Raw genomic sequence first — 24,924 nt, forward strand, 5'->3', positions numbered from 1 at the left:
TGTAAAAATGAAAATGCAAAGTCTCATGGCACATTTATATGAAGAGTGAACAAAGTGTGGTTGTGTTAAAAATGGTTTAACTTCACAAAACCACATTAGTGCCCATGTGAGCTGGAAGTATGAACACACTGTCAGAAAGTGTTCAGAGCTCTACTGTGCTTGGAAGTGTGGGAGATCTGATTGCATACATTAAAGTAATTAACTTTGTGGCTACACATAAGTCTCACAAATGAATTAACAATAGTCAACGTTTAAGTGAATCATGTCACTGAGCAAGGGCAAAGGTTATAAATGAGCTTTATTATAATCCTTGGAACAGCGTTCAGTATACAGAACTTGCATTTTTTTGAGTTGAGAAACAATAAATTAAATGAAAACAAATGATATCAAATAAAAAATAAAGAACAATCGGTGTTAAACAGCCTTCCATTCTACCGCTAATGTTCAATCAGACAACTCAGCTTTCTGTAGGGATAGCTTATATAATTATAATAATTATTATTGTTATTATTATTGTTATTATTATTATTCACCATGCATGGTAGAGTGCACTAATGTGAAAAACAGGCGAAAAATGACGTGATAAATCAAAGTGTCAAAGAGAGTGAAAAAGCATTTTGATTGGCTCATCAGCTGCATCCTGCTGTCACTTTCACAGCACTGCTCACACACGATTATAGTCTCTCCACTGGAGTCAGATCAGACCAGGCAGTGATGATCACTTTTCCATTAAAAATCCAGAAATTAAGGGAAATTCAATGGGATTTGAATTACGAACATCGTGGGCGACTTTCTGGAGCTCTCTCTCTCTTTGGTCAGAAAACGAATGAGAACATTTGATACCATAATCTTACTGAGAGGTTCACTCTCTACATTTCACATTTTGCAGCAGAAGAAGGATGATTTGTTTTCTTCTTTGGCACCACAGGCCTTATTAAGACCTCAGGCAGAGATGTTCCCACATTTGGTTAATGACTTCAACACTACTAATTATCTCTCCTTTGTTCCGGGGCTGGAGCTGTTTCTTTCTTCTTCTTTTAAATTTACCTGCAGGTCTCCTACCAACTCTTGGCTTTTTGATATAATTTGGGGAAAACACATATCTGCTGTGTTGGCAGTAAAACTGGCTTTATGCAACATTTCTCCCATGCTACCCATTGAGAACTAATTATCTTGACGTTAAAGCCTGGTGGTTTTCCAGCACCCATCCACAGTACCATCAGCTGCTGTACCTCCAATTAGAAGCTCATCGAGTAAACACATCCACCAAGTTACTAACTGAACAGAAAAAGAGAAAAAGATTAAAGACATATTGCAGCGTCATGTTTTCCCTTCATGAAATTTGTCTCATAAAACACCTTTGGATGATCATTGCACATAATAAAACTCAAGTCAAGCTCTTGATATAAAACATATGAACTGACTGATGCCACAGCAGTTTGGAGGTATAACAATTAAACATCACATTTTTGACTATTGCTATTAATGACAGAATCTAAACCTCCACCTGCAGCATTCTGTCAGTGGAGGACTCCACCTGCTGCACTCATCTTCTCTCAGTCTGTTCATCTAACGAAACATTTGGTTGTTCATCTTTGCCTTCTTCCTTCCTGCACATTTCACACATATCCACATTACCTTCTCACTCCTGATTCTTTTTTTATATACAGCAGTGACGCACTCCGATATTCCAGATATATTCTAAAAATGTTTAGCACAAAGCAGAGGATTTGCATCTCCCCAAACATGGTTTCAGATACATACATACATACATACATTTCTGATGAGGAAATAAAATTGTTTATGCTTTACTCTGAAATTTAATATTTCATAAATTTCATTCCTAATGTGAACATGCAACATTCGGTTGCTGTTTTTTTTTATCCTGTTATACTTTCAAGCATCACATAGATATATAAAAATAAAATAAAATACAAATAATTTAAAAAGAATAAACATACATTGAAAAGTGCAAATGTACATTTTGTTTACAGCATGACATATTCACTGTACAATCATTGATTATATACTCACATTATTTGTGCATTATAATAAGGATTACTAAGTAGCATAGTTTGAGTAAGAAATATTTCATAGCAAGTCTATTGGAAAATATTTGCATTGCCCTGCAACAAGGAGAGGCTCTTCTAAACATTGCCAAGGGTGAATGTGTGTGTTTGCTTGCGTGTGTGCATATGTACCTGTCTGTGTGTGTGTGTGTGTGTGTGTGTGTGAGAGAGAGAGAGAGAGACAGAGAGAAAGAGACAGAGAGAGAGAGAGAGAATCAGCATGTACATAAGGTGTATGTGCAAACAATGAAGCAGAGGAAACTCAAATCATTCTAGTTCAGAGGCACAAAAACTGCCCAGCCAGCATTTCAAGTATATCTAGCATTGTTTCGGACAACACACATCTGTCAGACATCAGCAAAGCAGAAGAAGAAGAGAAGGAGAGAAAATAGGATATTTTTCCTTTCGTAGCTCGGGAAGGAGGCAGCTAAAGAGTCGTACAACAAGGAGTTCAAAGGACTGTGTCAAAAGAGCGACACTGATTAGACTTTTTTAACCGTAGCACAAGCTGTCGCACTAAAACACTATCCTCCCCGCACAACAGTCCTCTGCATCAGGCTGGAAACAGCGGTCATGCTTGCTTTCTGAATGCTTCCTCGGTTATGGCAGGATATATAAGGATCATAGGCCGGGTCGCAGGGGGAATCCATATCAGTCTTTATATAAGATATACTGCTTGACTTTTTAAATTTTTTTACAAACATTTCATCTAAATGTTCTGCCGCTGTCGATGGTAGGGCAGAAGGTCCTGCAAAAAGGATCAACACTGAGGGATGAAAAGCAAGGAAAGTCACCCACTGGCAGTCAGTTTGTTAATCCGGAAAAAAAGAAAAGCCATCATGTTCATCAAGCGTCTTGTTGAGGATACCTGATGAGATGATCCTACAAGGAAAGCGAGAAGCTGCACAAAAGTTTTCTGGCACTGAAAGTTTTTCCTGATGGCATTAGAAGGATTCTGAAATCAGGTTCCTGGATTGAGAAGCTACTAGTTATCGTACACGGAGGCTTTAGCTCATGATTCATGTGGACAAAGCCAAAATTTCTCACTTTAAAGACACATGCTTTCTGTTACTTTGTCGGGTATTCTGTTTACATATAGTGCAGATACACAATAATTTTGGAAGGTAATGGCGATCTGAAACTGTTACCTGAAGGACAACTAATAATGGTTGGAACAACACTTTTTCCTTTCTCTTGAAGAACTAACCATTTAAAAGATAATATTAGACTGTACAGTTTGGTGTGGCAGCACAGCTTTCTGATGATTTGTATGTGCTGGACTTGTGTATGTCTTTGTACATGTATGTAAAGAAGAGACAGAGAAAGAGAGACCTATATGTTTGCTTACTATCTCACACCGGATACGAGCGCCTGGACGTCTTAACGCATTGACTTGACTTTGTAACGCAGAACCAGGTAAGTAGCCAGTCTGAGGAGAATGAAGAAAACCCCGAGCACCATGAAGTCCACGTAGAGCTTTGCATCCTCCACATCCAGCAGCTGGAGGACCTCCTCTGGCTTCTGGAACTTACACACCACGCCGGGACACTCCAGCTCGGACCGGTTCATCCCATAGATAGAGAGTATCACCCCCTCAAAGCCGTACCTGAAAGCACAAAAATATTTATCATGAGAATCCAGAAAAGAACAGATGGCCAAAAATAAATTTAGCAAAAGTCTAAAAATAGTGTCTGATCTCTCTGAATGTGAGGCAGCTGGCAGTACCTGACATAGGAAACATAAGAGCTCCACTGTAGGTATTTGGGAATGGTGTCAAAATTGACGAAGAAGCCAGAGAAGAGGAGCACAGGTATGGCTGTGACTGGACCCACAAAGGTAGCCACCTGTGGAAAAAAATGATCTATTACAAAACAGTTTCCATGAAACATCTTTTCATTAGCTACTTGTAAGAATACTGCACAGATTTAGTGTTGCACATTTATAACACAGAATAAACAGTTCCAATATCAATACAGCAGAACCAGCGATATCAGTTTTTTTGTCCCACAAATTCTTCTTAATAGCACCTTACCCACAATGCAATGCAATGCAACCACTGATAGTTCAGCTGTGGATTCACGTGTGTCATAGCCTCAAGTCATTATGCTCATCACAATTGTATCGGTTACATATGGGAACATGACTGGCGTCCCAAACATGTCTCAACTTAAGGTGTTTTAACCTTAACCTCTGAAGTCACCGATCAAAACTTCTTCAAAATCAAAATCATATCAAAGTTATTTACCCCCAAGGAAATTCAGTTAGTCTATTAGCTCTTGAAGAATGAGACAGTCTGATGGCTGCAGTAGCGAAGGATCTTTTAAATCTCTATTCCAAATAAATTTGGAATAAACACCTCTTTCCAGGAAATAATTGTGACAATGTGATTTATTCTTGACAGATAAAGTGTATATATTCTCAAAATCTCTCCCAAACACTTCACAAGGAAAATTAAACCACAATTAATTTGGTCTAAAAACAAAATTATTCCAACTTTATGGGCAACCGTGTAGAATGGATTTTATAATCATCATTTTACCTCTTATATGATATATTTGCAAGCGACATTTAAAATTCTTCACTGAGCACGACAATGAAAATTTTCAAAATCTGAATTTATGTCAGGGCTCTCCTGTGTGGAGTTTGCATGTTCTTCCCGTGTCAGCGTGAGTTCTCTCCAGGTACTCCAGCTTCCTCCCACAGTCCAAAAACATGCACTTAGGTTTAATTGGTGACTCTAAATTGCCCGTAGAAGTGAATGAGAGTGTGGTTGTCTGTCTATGTGTCAGCCCTGTGATAGTCTGGCGATATCCCGCCTCTCACCCATTGTCAGCTGGGATCAGCTCCAGCTGGCCACCCAGGGACCAGAGTGCGGATAAGCGGTTAAGGATGATGAATTAATTATTTTATAGTATTTTTGTGTGTTCTTTTTAGTTTGAAATGTTTTTTTTAATACTTTATTGCAAGGCTTCTTACTTTCACAAACATAATGAGTCATTTCGTTTTCTTTACAATATTGTACCTTGCATTTTTTTCCCCCTTTTTTTTCAAGGTATATATTCACAAAGTAATTAACAAAAACATAGGGTAAACAGACAAACATATATACAAGGCAAACTGGTATTCCCCAAATGAGGATCTCTAAGAAAAGAAATAAACAACAAACTAATGACAAAAAACAAAAAAACAAAAAAACAAAAAATAGGGTAATAATATAATGAAAAAATAAGCTGTGGTGCATGTATGCGTGTTCATGAATCTGTGTGTGTGTGTGTGTGTGTGTGTGTGTGTGTGTATGCATGTGAGTGTTCGTGTTGGGGAGGGGACCATTTAGTTCATCTCCTTAACTTGATTAAATATTTCCACTGTTTTTACCAGCCTTTCTCTAGTTTTAAATGTTGATCCAGTAAGTCAAAGTGAAAAAGTCATTATCAGGTCACATGAGTGAGGATGTGCTGAAAACAATGATACCAACATGGCATGGTAAACATTTTTTAGGTGGATTATACAGGCAGAATAAAAAGGATTCAAAGCTCCAAAGGGTTAAGGTTTGCCTACCTGCAGAGATGTGGATGCAGCCCCTATAAGCAGGCCGAGGGATTGGGCCACCAGCGCCGTGGATGTGGACAAGGCCATAAAGAGAATGTAGCGACTGGCCTCCGGAGGCTGTTCAGTCATCCAGTACACTATACTACAGTACATGATTGGACAAATTACCTGTAAAAGAGACTGGGTCGATAACTAAAAATAAACTGTATTCATGTCCAAAGCATTGAGTGCTCAATCATTCAAACATTACCTGAAACGGTATATCAGCCATGGTTTTGGCCAAGTAATAGGCCTTCAGGCTGTACCAGTAGTTCAGATGTTCCCTTAAAAACACAGACATCTCCAGAGGAACTGTGGAACAACAGCAGCGTTAAAAGACTTTCCGCTCCAAACGAAAAAACAACAACATGGCAAATCAGTGTTTACGATCTCTTGGCAGACTTACAGGTAAGGATGGTGGGCATCAGCGCAGCAAACATGAGGAACAACATGGAGAAAAAGAGGAAGCCAGTGTTGTTGAAGACCTTGCTGGCATCATTTCCAATATTGAGATAAAGCAGGCCAATCAGCACTCCAATACAAATATGGGACATCACCCTGAGGTGGGTCAGCACCTTGAAGACACACACAACAAACATTCATTGATACCGAGAATCAAATTAAACCCGTTTTATCATAGGCTCTGTCTTAGCTTGAATAGTTCATATAATAATTATTTTACCATGTCCCTTAATATTGTAATGAAGGTTCTTTTGAAGAGGATGCAGAACTGTGTAAATGTACTGGTGGCAAAGCTATGTTTCTCAAGGGTTCCAGTTTCCTGTGAAGAAACAGCAAGAACACGAAATTAGTTATGTGATACACAAGATAGCCATGAGCATAGAAGAGAGATAAAACCCGTTCCCACACCTCAATGTGAAAAATCTTTAGCTGAACGCTTTTTCTCTAATATTAATAACAGTTGGAAAAGTGTTGTATGCATAAATTCATGTTTATTCCATATTTAAAAAATGTATCAAAGAAATTAAATTAACTTTCCCCCCTTTATTTTTTATGATTTATGTCATTATAACTGTGTTATTCTGCACAAAATACATTTTTGAGTTGTTCCCACTTCTAGCCATAATTGTGCTGATTCCATAGAGCTGCATGACTTATATATTGCAGTGAAATACAAGGCCACAGTGAATAAAATGTAAAAAAAGAGCAAGAAAAAACGACTTGGGGTTCAGAGGGCTAAATCATGCAATAAATGACAGAAAATGAGGATACAGTCGTATAAAGAAGAAAAAAAACCACATTATGGTAAAGGTTACTACCTGATTCCTACATAGAAAAACACAGGAGATAGAAAAGAGAACAGAGAAAATCAATAACCTGATGAAATGTTTAAAGTGGCATAAGGGCAAAACTGCATCATGCAGGGGTAATGGTATACCAGAGAGCTCTGTGTGGTTTACATTTACAGTTTTAGTATTTAGCTGATGCTCTTATCAAACCCGATTTATGAGGCTGACAAAGAGAGAGTGAGAGGAAGCTGAGAGAGGCTGAGGAGACGGATCGATGGATTGGGGGAGAGGAGGAACACTTTAGTGTATGTGAGGAGAAAAGGGTTACTGGGGTTATTTTTTGAATGTAACACTGTGTGTTTAGTTTTGGGGTTCTCTTACCCAGCTATTCTCAACCTTGGGGTCGGGACCCCAATTGGGGTCGCGAGCTGATTTCTGGGGGTCGCCAAATCATTTTGGAAGTCAGCTCTGTCTCCACTGTGTTAAAGTGTTCATGTGTTAATGTGTTTTTGGTCACTTAATGTCTTTTTTTGGTCATTTTGTGTTTGTTTTTTTGTCATTTTGTGTCTTTTTTGGTCATTTAGTGTCTTTTTTGGTCATTTTGTGTCTTTTTTTTTTATCATTTTGTGGTCAATTTGTGTCTTTTTTGGTCATTTTGTTTCCTTTTTTGGTCATTTTCTGTCTTTTCTGGTCATTTTCTGTCTTTATTGGTCATTTTGTTTCCTTTTTTTGGTCATTTTGTTTCTTTTTTGGGTGTTCCAAACTGTGCATGTGAGATTCTGTTCAGTGAGTGGGGGTCGCGGACAACATGCATGTTAAATTGGGGGTCGCGACTCAAAAAGGTTGAGAACTACTGCTCTTACCGACTGTGATTACTTCTTTATGAAAGTACTTTTGGTCAAATGGACGCAACCATATTAGAATTGTTTTAATGAGGAAATTATTAATAAATTCTGTTACTATGTGGTTCTGCAGATTTTAAATATATCGCCATCACTTTTTATGTTAATGAGTAGATTACTTATTGTTTAATGACATCAGTTAATCCATCATGATGAAGGAAACTGATTATATCAGATGCAATTTCCTGCCATCGAACAATTCTTGGAAATTAGGATTGTTCTATCATTTTTTTCTATTTTAACATGACGTCTGTTTAACAACCTCGAAAACTGCGATAACAGGTTTTATTGTTTAAATGTGAACTTTCCGACAGTCCTTGAACGAAACATAGGTTATGAAAATTTCCATTAGAAAAAGTAACCAAAGCGAAGCTTAAAAGAAACTGTGATATTTCTGTCAAAATCACTTTATTCTACATGTTCTGTTTAAAATGTTGCCAAAAATAATTAATAATTAACCATTTGTAATAACTAGATCCTGTTAAAAAACATCAAATTCTGCTCCTCAGAGACACTGTGAAGCCATGATTAATTCTTCTGAGACGACGGTTACATGACAAATATTCACTGAAAATTTGTTTACGCAGAGCAGAGAGGAGAGGACAGGAGAAGTTGCAGGTAGAGGTTGTAAAACTGCAAATAGTTCAATATGTATAGCATGTGGAGTCCCAATTCTTTTTTTTACAATATTCATGACACTTGTGGGCACTGGGGTTGCAAAATAAAGTGTTGTAGGTAAAAATTCAATTTTATTTCTGTTTTTAAAAATAATTGATCAGATAAATTGCTGATTCCTCAGAGCTGCAGGACTAATATATATTATATATTGCAGTGAAATGCAAGGCCACAGTGAGTAAAATATAAAAAGGGCACAAAAAACTGTACTGGCCTGTTGGGGTTCAGAGGGTTTTAATGTAAAACACATTAGTGTAGTGCTACACTGCAAAACATGAAAAGTTGAGTGAACTAAAAATTTCAAGGCAACAAACTTCGATAACATTTTAAGTTGGAGAATTGAACTAAATATTTTAAGTTTTGTTTTTGAGTTTGCTCGACTTAAATAACTTTTAATCCTTACTTCTGCTAACTTCTGCAATGTGCTGAATTGGCACGAGTTTAACGCCGCTATGAAATGTCAGCTAATGTTGCGACCACAATTTTGAGTTAGCATTGATACGCTAATGGCTACTCTTGTAGCTGTAACAACCAGCGCCGCTAGCATCAGTTAGCCGCTAGCATCAGTTAGCCGCTAGCTTTCGCTAATGACCGAATTTCACCACTTTCCCGCATTTCACAACAAAGAAATAAGAGTTAGCAGAACTATTGTCCCTTGTTGTGAACCCCAACTTAAAGATATAAGTAACAACTCACAAACTTGTTTTTGAGCAGACAACTTCATTTGTTGTGCTAACTTACATTATTGCCCTAAATGTCAATAATTTATATTTCCAAGTTTTACCAACTTAAATCACTGTTTTAGGCCAAAAAACACAAGTTGGCTTTTTTGCAGTGTAGGGGAGAGGGCTGGTACCACTCACACTGTGGCATTGAGAGGGACAGGAAGAGTCACTCTTGTCTCTGGAGTTCTTCTTTCCCTCCTCGGAGCACAGTCCACCCTGAACCGCCTCAAACAGCACTGGATTCAGATCCCCATACTCCCCTGACGCCACCTCAATGACTGGGGACGTAGAGGACAAGCTGGTAAAGAACAAAAACAATGACAAACGCAGGCACGCACTTATATAAAAGGAGCTGCCGGACTTACTGAAGTCAGCAGGATTGTGGTACGTCGGGCAGTGGAGGCCCAGGTTCTTCAGATAAGGGATGAGGTAAGGGACTGTGCCCTTGTATATGCACTGACCCTGACTGAGGATGTACAGCTGGTGGGGAACAGAGGTACAGAGTAATCAACATTGTTTCCAACACACTGAATCTCTAAATAATATATGAACAACTGACAAAACAACAGGCCTGTGTATCATCTCCTGTGCTGCTTGTCAGCTGGATAAAATGAATCATGCAAACCTGTAGTGCCCTGGTCTGAGCAGCGGCTAATGGAAAGCTAGACCTGTTACCTTATCAAACATCTCAAATAGCTTGGCACTGGGCTGATGAATGGTGCAGATGATTGTCCGTCCTCCCAGAGCCAGAGACCTCAAGAGGGAAACCACCTGGAAGCAGGACGAGCTGTCCAAACCACTGGAATAAGATGTGAAATGAGACAGAAAGACAAATGTGATACACTGTTAAAAAAGATAAAAACAATAGCTACTCAATAAAATTAGGCATTATTTATTAAATCTAACTGGTCAAACTCTATTTATTTAGTATTATTATTATTTGTTTGGTTTTATGTGTATGTATATGTATGTATGTATGTACTGTATGTATGTATATATCTATATTTTTATTATTCGTTTTTTATTATTGTTTATTTGGCTACTGTTCACCCCTCCTGTTTTTCTTTGAGGGGGAGAGAGTTGTATTTTCTCATTATCATTACTATTTATTGTTTTTTGCTTATTTTATGTGAATGTAACTCTCTGGTTCGGGGGGCGGGGGGTTGTTCTAAAAGGGGGAAAAATGGGTGAATTGTACCTTTTCTGATTGAATATGTATTATGTCCTGACAACCCAATAAAGAAATATATGGAAAAAAAAAATCTAACTAAGTTACAAGTTGAGTTAATAACTTAAACTTAACAGGAAGTGGCTGTCAATTAAAAATGGACTAATTCTATTTTGTTGGATTCATTCGAAATTCTCTTGATTTAGAATTACAGACACATAAATATTACATTTAATGTGATCAAAATAAGTAGATTCCATCTCAAATATTTTTATATTAAAGTTACTTAAACAACTGCCTCAAAATCAAGGACGCATTTATATTTAATACATTTGATCAAATATATTAAGTAAAATGAAATCGCTACAGAATCATTTATTACAGTGTAGATGTACTATTTAATCTGTATTTGAATTGAGTTTAGACACATTTCAAGCATTTGAATGATATCCTACCTGGTGGGCTCATCAAAGAACATGACAGGAGGGTTGTTGACCAGCTCCAGGGCGATGGCCAGTCGTTTACACTGGCCCCCGGAGAGAAAGTTGGTGCGCGTCTGTGCACACTCCTGAAGACCCAGAGCAGTCAGGATCTCATCCACCTTAGACATAAATAGATGATGACAGATATAACTGACAATAAGGAAGGGTAAAATGGATAAAATCTAGCGACAATGCCTGACAAGGTGTCCAGTATTAGGAGTTAATGTATGATGGTGGAGTCAATTAACCCTCTAAATTCCACGTAAAATCTATGTTTTCTATAAAATATTGCCAAAAATACACCATTTATTGTAGAAGGAAACTGTAATTAAAAAAAAAACAAACAAACAGGCATTTGAACTTTCCAACAGTCCTTGAATGGATCGTAAGCCTAAAAGTGTGATATTTCTGTCAAAATCACTTTATTCTACATGTCTCATTTAAAACACCGCCAAAAATAAACTGTTTTGAATAACTGCTAAAAAGCCCTGATTGATTCTACTGAGATGAACAGTCAGATGACAAATGTGCACTGAAAATCTATTTACACAGAGCAGAGAGGAGAGGACAGGAGAGGAGAGGTTGTAAAAATGTAAATCGTTCAATATGTATGACATGTGGAGACCAAATTCTATTTTTTTTTACAATATTTATGACACTTGTGGACACTTGGAAAAGTGTTGTCTATATAAATTCCATTTTCATTCCATCTTTAAAAGGTTATTCAACAGAGAAATTAAACTTGCTTTCCCCCCCTTATTTTTAACACAAAATTGCACAAAAGACATTTCTGAGTCGTTAACACTTCTAACTATGATTGTGCCGATTCCATAGAGCTGCAGGACGCATATACTGCAGTGAAATACAAGGCCACAGTGAGTAAAATCTAAAAAGAGAAGAAAAAAAAAAAAAGCCATGAAGCGGCTTGAGGGGCCTGAAGTGCAGAACCTTTATGCCGAATAATGAGTTTCAGGTAAATTGCATTCAACCTGGTCTCACAGAAATCCGTGAAATAGCCACGAATTTCGCTTAACTCAAAATCCGTGGAATAGCCACGGAATCGCTCAAATTTCCGTGAAACTGACACGGATTTCGCTACAATGCAAGTTAATGACAGTCATATCCCGTGGCTATTGGTTTGTTCCAAGTCACGTGACTTTCAAGGTCCCAGCGGTCAGAACAAAAAACATGGCGGACAGTTCTCTCATTTTTAGTGAAAAAATCAATATTTTGACTTAGTTTCTGCATAAAAATGGATTTTGATCACATTTGTAGCGAGAAATATATGTTTTATTTTCTAAATATTCACTCAGTGAATGTACATAATCACTTTGTATGTTGGAATAGCCACGGGATATGACTATGTCATTAACTTGCATTGTAGCGAAATCCGTGTCAGTTTCACGGAAATTTGAGCGATTCCATGGCTAGTCCACGGATTTTGAGTTAAGCGAAATCCGTGGCTATTTCACGGATTTCTGTGAGATCATGTTGATTGCATTATATGGGACACAAGCAACAGTCTCCTGGGTGAAAGTCCTGTGTTTGTTTGACAAGACGATCCACCTGGATTTCTTCCCCCGCATACTTTGTCACTCTTTATACTACATCACCTGAGAGGACAACCTGCATGTCCCGGCTCATGGCCCACCATGGGTTATATACAGATTATGGTCCATTACTTTTTGGTCAGTATTATTTGCGAACAGTGGATGAGAACAGCCTGCTGCATTTGGCTAATCCACTGGATTAGATTCTGTAAAAAGCAGGGTGTCATTATGTTGAAGCACAAATCCTGTAAATCCAATAGTCTTTTACAATAAGGCAGGCTGGCTCATCACTGTAATATCCATTTTCACCCATAATGACCTGAAGCAAGCTATTCAATGGATAGTTACGATGGTATAAGTAGCATGGAAATCTATGGAGTGAAACAAATCTTTATTGTCTTGCCCGGCTGAAAAATAATTATGTACATGTAATTGTAATGCGATCACTATTCAGACTTACAAGTTCTTTTTTGACCTGCATGCTCTCATTCAGCTTCAGATTGGCGGACACCTGAAAGACAAACACCAAAAACCAGGACATTATTACTCATTGTTGGCATTTAATGAGTTTTTTTTAGTGTTTTATTTTTAGATGACCTCACCATCATGGCCTCCCTCACGTTGAGGTGTGGCAGCAGCATATCATCCTGCATGATGTAGCACGACATCTTCCTGAAGGTCCTCAGGTCCCTCGGCCGACCATTCACCAGGATCTGGCCCTTCATGCCTGTCTCCCTGTTACCCGACAAAAACAAAAATACACAGTTTATTATAGAAAGAAACTGTAAAAACAGGCATTATTGTCGAAATTTGAACCTTAAATAGATCATGGGTTATGAAATTTTCTGTTAGAAAAAGTAGCCAAAACGAAGCTTAAAATTGTTGTATTTCTGTCAAAATCACTTCATTCTAAATATCTCATTTAAAATGTTGCCAAAAATAAACTAGTTTGTAATAACTAGATCCTGTTAAAAACATTAAAATCTGCTCCTCAGCGACACTGTGAAGCAAACGGTCATGTGACAAATATTCACTGAAAATCTGTTTACACAGAGCAGAGAGGAGAGGACAGGAGAGGTTTTAAAAATGCAAATATTCATGACATTTGTGTATACATTGTCAATATAACTGTGTTATTGTGCACAACGTTTTTTGAGTTTTTCCCACTTCTAGCCATAATTGTGCTGATTCCATAGAGCTGCAGGACTTATATACAGTGGTGGAAGAAGTATTCAGATCCCGTACTTAAGTAAAAGTACTAATACAACACTATGAAATTACTCCACTACAAGTAAAAGTCCTGCATTCAAAACTTACTTAAGTAAAAGTACAAAAGTATCAGCATCAAAATGTACTTAAAGTATCAAAAGTAAAAGTACTTGTTATGCCGAATGGACACACTTAGATTGTTTTATATATTCTAAATATATTATTACATTATTGATGATTTTATGTAAGCAGGGTCTTAATTTTGTAAAGATATGGCTCATTTAAGTACTTAATATACTGTTATAAGATTTAATAAAATAAAAAAAGTCTAGTCACCTTAAATTGATCACATGTTTTATGTTGAATCTTGACCTGAAAAGTAACTAAAGCTGTCAGCTAAATGTAGTGGAGTAAAAAGTACAATATTTGCCTCAAAATGTAGTGAAGCAGAAGTATAAATTTACAGAAAATAGAAACACTCAAGTAAAGTACAAGTACCTCAAAATTGTACTTAAGTCCAGTACTTGAGTAAATGTACTTAGTTACTTTCCACCACTGCTTATATATTTTATATATTGCAGTGAATTACAGGGCAACAGTGAGTAAAATGTAAAGAGAGCAAAAAACGCCCTGAAACAGCCTGGGGTTTCAATCAAATGTACAATCTCCTACATCTCACCTGTACCCTGCCAGAATATTCATCAGAGTGGATTTCCCAGCTCCAGAGGGCCCCATGATGCCAATCAACTCTCTGCTGTTGAACCTTCCCGACAGACACTTGAGGAGGGCTTTATAACCTGACAAAGAGGGGAGAAAGCTGTTAGTGCTGTAATTGTTCTTTTCATTCATTCTCAGACAATTTACTCAAAAGTCTGCATGTTTCTTTTTGTGCTATACATATGGGAAGATCTAAAAACAATGAGCTTTATATTTAATTTGTTAGATGTACTATTTTAACCAGACTCATTCATTTTGTGTTACACTTGTAAACTGTCTGAAAATTCAAAATACGAGGAAATTTTGTGAATGGTAAAGTTTAGTGAATCACTAGCCAGTTATCACTGACAAAGAGGAGAAATTAATTATGAAAGAACACTAACAAGCAAGGTGAGTGAAGATGGAAAAATATAAGCACAACACAATATAGCAAGTTTATAAAAATGAGGGTTTTTTAGTAGAGATGCAGCACAATTGCAATTGATAATTTGAAAGTTAATAGAACTATCGAAGCTTATATGACAGAAGATAGTCGACACAGTAAACACAAAAAAAGGTTAATGTATACCAGCCTAAAAGATTACATTTTGAGTTTGAGAGAGACTCCTTCCATATTTTATACAGTCTGTTGTTTAAAGTTACCGTGCTGTAACACTTAAAGTGTTTCAACAGACTGCAAACTAAATTTCACTTCAGCAAAGGAAGTCAAAGGTTATTAAATATCTACGTACCAGGAGGCAGAGCTAGCATTGCTGTTGATCATATATGTTCTCTGTAAAAAAAACATTAGCAGGCAACACTGACTGCAGCCACCATTTAAATAAACAGTACTGCTTGAAATGCTTGAAATGGAGATTTAGACGGACAAAGATGTGCAGGCTGTTATCGTTGTCTGGGGAAGAGAAAGAATTCAAGGTGAAGTTGGTGTAAATAATAAAATAATTAAAGATTTCACAGCATTTTAGGAGAGCTGGGCATCAGGTGTGCTGCAAGATGGTCAATAAAAATAAAATAAAAACGGGACTACAGAAAGATTGAAGATAGCGATGCCCTTAGTGGCGCCAACAGAAAAACCACACGCATCACTTCCCTGCAGAGGTTTTAAAAAAGGTTAAAGTGGTGTGGCTTTCTAATGACGACAGCTTTAGACCTGACACACATTCTGAAAGCTTCCAGATATGGAAAAAAGGGCTGTAAGTATCCTGCCTTCTTGTCACCCTTGTCTCCCCTGCCTCACCCATTTCTCCTCTGTCTGCAGGGATGCTTCTTTCCTGTCTCGAGCCATGTAATTAGGGTCTCTACAGAGCCGCCAGCCCCCTTAAGCCTTCACTCTATGAGTAAAGTTGCTTAATGGCAGAGCCCCCTCCTCCCACGCAGTGTTATTACATCAGCAGCTTCCACTCAGACAGCAGAGCAGCCTGCTGTCAGTGAAGCAGCCCTGCTCTGGCATGTGGTGCATACTGATGATCTAACCCGGCGCTGTAGGTCGCACATAATAATTGTCTTATCTGTGCGAGGCTGCGGGCAACATCCTGATCACCCAGTCTCATGAGAGCGACAGAGTATGGAGCTCACCTCGCTGTCAAACACACGCTGGTTTAACAGAATGTGACAATATACATCAGGTCTGTCCTCAAAGGAAATCTCTAAGTAATTGCCAGACAAATTATTATGAGTCACATTGAGGTGAGGTCATCACACGCCTCAAATTGGAGCCCCGGACACAAATGACAACTTGATTCCCACACCAGGTATAAGATGCTTTCATGAAGTGGTATGATCTGCAGAATAGTCGTTTTTTTCCGTCACACTTAACCTCTTATTAATCAGCCCCCTTTATTTAGAATTAGGGTTGTGGGCAGTGGATTATTAGGGGGAGAAATCAGGTCGACAATAAATGTCACAAAGAAGTGGTGGACATCATCTGAAAGCTTTGAGATGCACTCTGCACTGTGTATTTATATACAGTCTATGACTGTGTGTCAAGATGTTCTGGTCATAAATATTTAAATACACATATTAATGTGTATGATGGTTCAAAATATTACTTTTTCCAGGTTCAACTATGTCCCATTAGTTGAGCCAGCAATTATTTGGGTTGATACCATTTGTTACACACATTTGGTGCTGAAATAGGGAATTTTTTAAAATTTAAGAATGGATAAAAATGGTCCAAAACCCCTCCACAATATTACAGGAATACACCAAGACCTTTGGAACAAAATAGAAAAATCCCTGCCGTGAGTTGGTTTCAAAACTTTAGCACCTTAGTGTTCAGAGGACCTAAACTTTTTGCTGACTTTGACTCTAGTAGATACAAAGAATCTATTTGTACAAAGTACATCATGCTATCTTGATGGAAACTGGCCAAAACAATATTCCAAATTTAAACAGAATTTGGACATTTTTAAAGGTGTCCCATGACCTCTAATATGCCCACTTTGTGATAATCCCATACATTTTTGGGCAAACACTGCAGTGTTTCTCACGCAGTATGAAGTTGTTTTTTGGGTTTTGAATGTTTCTGCATACTGGGGTCCATAAACAGTGTTTGAATTGCAAACATTGGGTATCACTAGAAAGCTGAGACTCTTGTGTGTTCATGTGTGATGTAGTTAGTCCCCATAGTAGCATTTCATTGTTGTGAGAGCATATTTTGAAATTTGATCTCACTGTCTAAAGTGACCTGTTGTGACCTCTAATCTAATAATCGCAGCCTCATGAAACTCTACAACCACACACTAGAGACCTAGAGCATTCAGAGGATGTATGGCTTTCCCAGGTGTATCGGCATCTCATCAGTCTAAACAGCAGAAATCTATCAAAGATTTTGGATCACAGCAGGGATTTTTATATATTGTTCCTCAAGACCTAATGGCACATTTTAGAGGTCTTTTGACACATTTTATCAATTCAAAATTTAGTAAATGTCCGTCCATGCTTGCTGCACCTACTTATGTGACATAACTGAGCTCACATCAAAATGTTGGAAACCCTTATGCTTTAAACATTTTTAATTGATTGATTAAGTAATTTATGACTACAACAACAGCTGCCTCTCTATCAATCTTCAGATCTCCAGCTTTCAGATGATGTACATCACTTCTATGTGACATCTTCTGTTGACCTGCTCTCTCCCCAGTAAAATCTATTGCCCACAGCCCCTGAAAGGTACGGGATTACACGACACATACCTGTATGAATTAGTTCAGCCCAAGCTCATTTCACTAAATATGGTAAAAGCCAGAATTAATTTTGGCCAAGCTGTGAAATTGAACACATATAAATATGAAAAAGAGGGGAGGAAAGAACCCAAATGAAGCCATTAGATCTGTCTGATGGTCATTTTCTAATGGCCCCTCCCTCCGACATCAGGACTTTTAGTAGATAACATACTCAGACCGTGTATAAACTGCTTCCAGTCTTCATATGACAGATACAGAGACCATTACTCTGACTTCTGTCGGACCATATGGTCTAAAAAAATAATAGGATAAATCGGCAAATATGAGGATATTTTCATCTTGAATGTAATTAAACCATAATCGTAAATTTCCCTAACCATTCTGCGAAAAAATGACAGAATGTTAGTGGGGGAAGCAGCATAGATTACTTTGCATCACAGTCATAAATCTGAATTATGGTGTGCATGGTGGTGCATTTTAAAAGGAGCACGCTCTCAGCAGCAGGTTAAGCCAAAGATGTGATTTTATCTGTTAGATGACCACACTCCTTTTCCTGCAAACAAAAAAACAATGCAGGTACAGAGACGCAGTTGCAGTAAATAAGAAAATGCAGAGCTCATATCACCCAGAGGCATGTAAACATTTTCCTGCTCTCCCTCCCTCTTCCTGTCCTCCCCCTTTTGTGGCTGGGGTAGAGTTTCAGTTAGGAGAATACCTCAATGGGAGGAGAATACCCTCAACATGAAAGCAGGTCAAAGCAACTTCATCCTAACAGGATAAAATAACTGCCTTTGCCAGGAAGAACCTACTAAACGTAATGCAGGCGGTGGGCAGCTCGTACATCACCTAACCTAGCCGAGCTCTGAACAATCCAACATGTACTGCATTAACAATATCCTCATCCTTTTATTCTGTCCCTGTTTGCTGCAGACATTTTAAGGAGTGACTCACAAGTAGCGTGACTCAAAAACGCATTTAATTAAACGTGACATCATGGGTTCAAGGCTCTTTGTTCACGTCATCCTTTTTCCTCCACCAGCTGGATAATTTAATATCAATCAGCTGAAAAAAAGGCATGAAATGTTGTGTTTTTTTCCCCAAGAGGAAGTAATCACTGACTACAAAAGCACACAGCACAACACAACAACAGCCTTAAGCTCAGTATGATTACACCTGTTTTATTGCTTTGATCAGGCAGGAACTGCAGAGAATCAGCTCAAATGAGACTCAAACAGACAGAATAAACTACAGAATGTGTCAAATATAAGCAACATGCTGATTATATAATTTAAGGGGTAATTGGAGAGGCAGAAAGGAGCTGGATGTATATGACAAGAGAGTTCAGGCAGATTGAGAGTAAAATGGCAGACGAGCTTCTCTATGAGAGGCACAGCTTAATTAGCAAAAGCTGAGACACTTCCTGTTCACACATCATCAAGTCTGATGAGCTGAAGCAGGCGCGCTGAAGAGCGGATGAACAAAAGCACAAACCACGGGTCAATTCTGACGAGGAAAAGCATCAAAAGCTCCTCCTTGTGGATTTTCTCCATACGTCCACAGCAGAACAACAAACACTCAACTGCCAGGCTTTCATAATGCACATCAATATTACACAAGACTGAAAATAACACAAGACAACCTGCAATGCATCATGTAGGGCCTCTCCTAACGATGTGGAGAATGTGGACAAAAGATTTCTCTGAAGTCCTCCCCCTCCCCGTCCCCGTCCCCGCCCGGCTAAATATACAGAACAGAACAAGAGCACCTGGATGTAATAGTTTACAGAGGCTGGTATGGATGAGATGACCAAAGGTTGCATCATTAATAAAAGTGATGACTTGAAAATGCTGTTCATATTTCATGAGCAGATCAATCGTGGGCCTGACTCACTGCCACCGCCTCTCGTCAGACAACACAGGGAAAAGAGGGGGAAAAGCAGTGTGCCAACCTGCGAGTGTAAATTATTTACTATGTCTAAACTCTGCTGAGCGCAGCAGAGCTTAGCAGCACACCGCCTGCTACAACATGAGTCTGAGAGTGTGTGTGTGTGTGTGTGTGTGAGAGAGGACAGGGCTGGGCGACACGTGTCAAAGACAGGCTAACTCACACAAAGACATATTTTTCTTTTTAAATGCCTCCCTTGAAATCTCTGCTCTCCAGATATTGATTGTCATGGGTGGTGCTCGCTCGCTTGCTCATCCATCATGATTACTAAGTGAACTGAGCTGCGCAGTACCTCTCCTCCTCCACCAGGGACCCTCGCGGATGGTGTACGACAGCTCATTGAACTCCAGGTACACGGCAGAGCGGCGTGGGAGGTGGGAGAAGCGCTGGGCCTCAGTGATGTGGTTCTCCACTTTCTTCAGGTGGGTGAGCAGCGGAGCCTCCTGGGGCGCTCCGCCCGGGAGTTTGGTCTCCTCCATGGGGATGCTGACCGAGCTCTGCTCCCTCTCCGCCATGCTGAAAGGCTGCAAGCAGGACACACATGTCAGTTTTTACCAAGTAGTCAGATCCCTTACTTTAGTATAGTATTAATATCACACTGTGAAATTACCAGTGGTGGAATGAAACTAAGTACATTTAGTCAAGTACTGTATTTAAGTACACTTTTGACATACAGTACAGGCCAAAAGTTTGGACACACCCATCTCATTCAATGCGTTTTTCTTTATTTTCATGACTATTTACATTGTAGATTCTCACTGAAGGCATCAAAACTATGAATAAACACATATGGAATTATGTACTTAACAAAAAAAGTGTGAAATAACTGAAAACATGTCTTGTATTTTAGATTCCTCAAAGTAACCACCCTTTGCTTACTAGAATATAAGACATGTTTTCAGTTATTTCACACTTTTTTGTTAAGTACATAATTCCACATGTGTTCATTCATAGTTTTGATGAATTTACAATGTCAATAGTCATGAAAATAAAGGGAAAACATTGAATGAGAAGGTGTGTCCAAACTTTTGGCCTGTACTGCAATTGTACTTTACTTGAGTATTTCCATTAATGTAACTTTATAGATTAAATCACATAACAGTATATTAAGTAATTAAAATTAGTCCTACATTGAAGACATTAAAAATGCTGCTTACATAATAATAATAATACAATAATATATTTGGAATGTATAAATCAATCTGAATGGGTCCATTCTGCATAATGAGTACTTTTACATTTGATAGCCTACTTTAAGTACATTTTGATGCTGATACTTTTGTACTTTTGAATGCAGGACTTTTACTTGTAGAGTCATTTCACAGTGTGGTATTAGTACTCTTACTGAAGTAAGGGATCTGAATACTTCTTCCACCACTGCAGAATGACTCCACTACAAGTAGCCTAAACGTACTGCATTCAAAACGTACTTAAAAAGGACATAAGTATCAGCATCAAAATCAAAATGTACTTAAAGTATCAAAAGTGAAAGTACTTGTTATGCAGAATGGACCTACTCGGATTGAGTAAAAAGTACGATATTTGCGTCTAAAATGTAGTGGAGTAGAAGTATAAAGTTACATAAAATGAAAATATCTAAATAAAGTACAAATACCTCCAAACTGTACTCAAGTATAGTACTTGAGTAAATGTACTTAATTACATTCCAGCACTGGTTTTAAACATACGTTTAAGCTTAACTCCACCCTCCTGCTTCAAAAAAGAAGCCTCACATTCCTACATTATCATATATGAAGAACATCAAATTCATTAAGGTAGATTTATAACCAAGACCCTTTATTTTGTTTCTTTTGTTTCCTGATCCAAAGAGAAGTGGTGTGCTGTTGGGATGATTTTAGGATGAGTGCAGGCATCATTTTAAAACTAGCTGCTGCATCTGATCCGATTACAGTTTATTTTATGGACCGGCTGGTTGAGATTGTGAGTGTGTGAGGAGTCGGGATCTGGTTTCAGTCCTGCAGCACGCGTATACTGCTGATTCACAGAAATTTCCTTCTAGACAAGGCAGCCTGTCTGAAGTGTTTTAAACTATGTCGTGGCTGCTGATGCATTAGCTTTCCAATAATGTGAAGCTGAAATACCATAATATCAGCACACGAAGATGTCAAGACTACATCTGAATATTTCACTGATCAGGTAAAAGTCAGTGGTTTATTTATTATAACAAAGAAATACCCCAGTACTCTGTGAAGGAGGAGGACTATGTGCATGATTCAATTAAGTTTTTAATTAAGTGACCTACTTTAGATTAGTACCTGTAAATAAAGAGCCATGTAATTATCAGTTTATGGATGGTCATGATTAAATGTAGACAAATAATGGCATGTCATGTCAATAAATTGTAAAAACTGCCTATTTTGTGTACATGTAGGACTGAAATTGGGATAAAAATCATTACAATGTAAGGTTTTTCTACTGTATTTGAGTATTTACATGTTATGCCACTTTATGCCTGTACTCCACTACATTGTATATGTTCTTTGTACACTACATTTATTCATTAGCATGATTTACTTTGCAGGTTTAGATTATTAAAATAGAACTAATAAATTATGCAAATGTATGTTTGTATTATATATTATAGATTAAGCTGCCCAGCAGTATGTGAAGTATATAAAGTAATCAGAATGACATCCACATTTACCAGCTGCAAACTGAAATTGATGATGACATTAATGCATCAATAATTATAATGTAGTATATATATTATTGGGATATGTGATATTCTGCATAATGAGTACTTTTACTTTTGGTACTTTAAATATATTTTAATGCTAATCCCTTACTACTTTTATTGAAGTAAGACTTTGAATGCAGGACTTTTGAAAGTAACAGAATATTTTAACATTACTACTTTTACTTCAGGATCTAAATACTGCCCGTAGAGTACTTTTAAGACAATATTTTTTTTACCAAATAAAAGAAGTCTGTTTGGGTCAGAAATTGATTAGTGAAGCTATTGTCATTTCCCACAAATTTGTGATCAGTTCAGACACATTTATCCTCATTTAAAATGTTGTTTTTGGACACCATTAAGGTTTAAAAAGCATATAATATGACACAAATATCACTCTTTTTGGAGGCAATGAGCAAACCTTACAGGCAAAACATATGCATCAAAACACAAAACTCCAATCATGTTTGAGCACATAATGCCTGTATACAAACACCCACTGCTGTTGATGCCATGCAGTCCTGTAGTACTACTGTCTACAACCCATGACCTACTGTATGTGCAGTAAAATCTCCTTATGTGAAGATGGCCCAGTGAAGGAAATTGACCATGGCTTCTATTGATCATCTTGCCATTAGTGAATTTCCATTACCAGCCTCCATATAAGCTCAGTAAAACACTGACAAGCTTTAATGGCCTCTCAGTCAGATTGAAGGCCTCCACGTGCGGCCTCAAAGCAAGGACATGTGAGCAAACACCATACTAAAAGTCTCCTGTGAGAGGATGAAATATGGTTATTAAATGTATCTATAGCTTTGCAGTGGTGAGGGGACTCTGTGCTCTGCAGTGGCTTGTCAGTAATGAAGGATGCTGCCAGCTCTTCAAAAAAAAGCACCTGTTAACAACAAACCGATGAGAATTTAGGCTGAAAAATGTAAAGCAGTGAGGTAGATGAAATGATAAATACAGTCAGGCTTATGTTGCACATGCACACGCACGCATTGCACATACTTAATTATTGTGTGTTGAAATGACCAGGTGAGCAGCTCAGCTGGTTCTCCTCTCTGGGTGGGAGCAACAGTGCTCAGTGGATCCTTTCAGACAAAACAGCACAATCCCTCCACATCAGAAGCTCCTCCAAACAGTGAAAAAAAAAACACAACAACAAGATGCTCACTGTGCGCCACAGTCCTGGAAAAATCCGGATCGGATGAGAGGCATTAAAGGACAGAGCTCCTTATCAGTATACCTCGGGGTGCGGCGTGCACCATCTCGCATCCAATACAGCAACTCCTGAGATTAAAATCATGTCCGGCCTCAAACTATGACTGCATCCCAGAGAGAATCGTCAGGGGAGCAGGATGCCTGTCATGTTTCCCTCGGTTATTCCTTTCATTGAATCCATCCGATCCGCGTCGAAATCCTCACACACATCCTCAGCAGCAAAAAGGGGGGTTGTTGGTGATAATCTTCTGTCTGTGTCACATCTGGGATGAAACAAAAAAACAGGCAAACAGCGCTGCAGATGCTTCAGCAGCAGCAGCAGCTCGATGTAGCAGCCTCCGTTATCCTCTCACCGGTTAGTGCGTCTGTGTGGTACGCACGCCGGTCTGGGATGCAGGGCGTTGCTGGCAGGAAAGAAAAAAAAACATTGTTTTGGTTTTGATTATTTCTTGTTAATCCTCATTCTGACTGATTCAAAAGAGGTGCATGTAAAGGCACCAAATGCACAGTGTAATAGTTGATAAAAGGCGCATTTTAAGTCAGTGTAAAGACATTTTTAGGGAGTCATTTTTGGGTTAGAGCACTGTGCTAAAAGTTGGAGTTGATTAAATATACTGAGATCCGATTGACCGACACAGCCTTGTTCATTAAATTAGCCCCTCAGATACCAATTTAAAGCTTTTAAGTATTCCATTTTCTATTCCGGGACTACTTTGGGCTCCGGGGGAATGAGAGGAATGGGAATAACCCAATGAAGCATAAAGCTCCTTTCTGATTAAGCCTATTTTCTTTTTTAAATTCTCATCTTTTCCACATACAGCTGTTCATGTTCGCTGCAAATGCATCACTGTTAGCAGTCTGTGTAAACATTATTTTGGTGAGGTTTTGTTTTAAGGCCCCGCTGTCTCTTTAACAGGGCCGCACCTGCGCAGCTGCCTGGTGCTGATGCTGCAGTGCCCGGGTTATTTTCGGTAAAACAGCCGGGGTTACTCGCGTTCAAGCGGGCCCTACATGCCTTACATCACCCCTGAGAGGAAATCAAAACCATTTTTAGCCAATCGCACCTGCCTCTTAATCAGAGCAATTTAAAACGAGTTCTCCCCGTCGCCTCATGAGCGATTGCAGTAGAGCAGCCCATCTATCTCTGTGTGATGTGTCTGTTTTATAGCTGAATTATCCACCAGGAAGATAATGTGAGACACAGACACTGTAACCCTGAATGCATCACACTGATAGCAAAGCTCAGATACTATATGATTAGTCTGTAAATCAACAGAGGTTTGCATTGTGTTGCAACATATTTAGTTCTTTTTCGACAACTCAAGCTGATGGAGACAAGCTACACTGTAAAAAAAAAAATCATGAAAAAATGGTAAAAAAAAAAAAAAAGAAGTCTGGCAGCAGAAGTTGCCAAACGACAGTAAACAACTGTAAATAAGTTTACAGATAATTCTTTAAAAATACAGAAAACATACAGAAAACCTCTGTATTTACAAAATACATATCTGCAGAATGAGTTTTTTTTATTACTTGAATATTAT

General features: G+C 38.3%; 1 protein-coding gene across 1 annotated transcript; it reads right to left on the reverse strand.

Moving 5' to 3' along the window:
- Positions 1-281: 281 nt before the first annotated feature.
- Positions 282-23,726, reverse strand: abcg4a (ATP-binding cassette, sub-family G (WHITE), member 4a). The gene is made up of 15 exons (XM_059352022.1): positions 23,171-23,726; positions 19,757-19,988; positions 14,298-14,415; positions 13,012-13,144; positions 12,870-12,920; positions 10,833-10,978; positions 9,885-10,008; positions 9,575-9,689; positions 9,348-9,487; positions 6,340-6,438; positions 6,064-6,232; positions 5,869-5,969; positions 5,628-5,786; positions 3,795-3,913; positions 282-3,675 (listed from the first exon to the last, which is right to left on the reverse strand). The coding sequence occupies exons 2-15, from the start codon at positions 19,977-19,979 to the stop codon at positions 3,450-3,452; spliced, it is 1,923 nt and encodes a 640-aa protein (XP_059208005.1). The 5' UTR covers positions 19,980-19,988; positions 23,171-23,726; the 3' UTR covers positions 282-3,449.
- Between the last annotated feature and the right edge of the window lie 1,198 nt (positions 23,727-24,924).

The sequence above is a fragment of the Centropristis striata genome, chromosome 15, assembly GCF_030273125.1.
Source record: "Centropristis striata isolate RG_2023a ecotype Rhode Island chromosome 15, C.striata_1.0, whole genome shotgun sequence".
In the NCBI taxonomy this organism is placed as follows: domain Eukaryota; kingdom Metazoa; phylum Chordata; class Actinopteri; order Perciformes; family Serranidae; genus Centropristis; species Centropristis striata.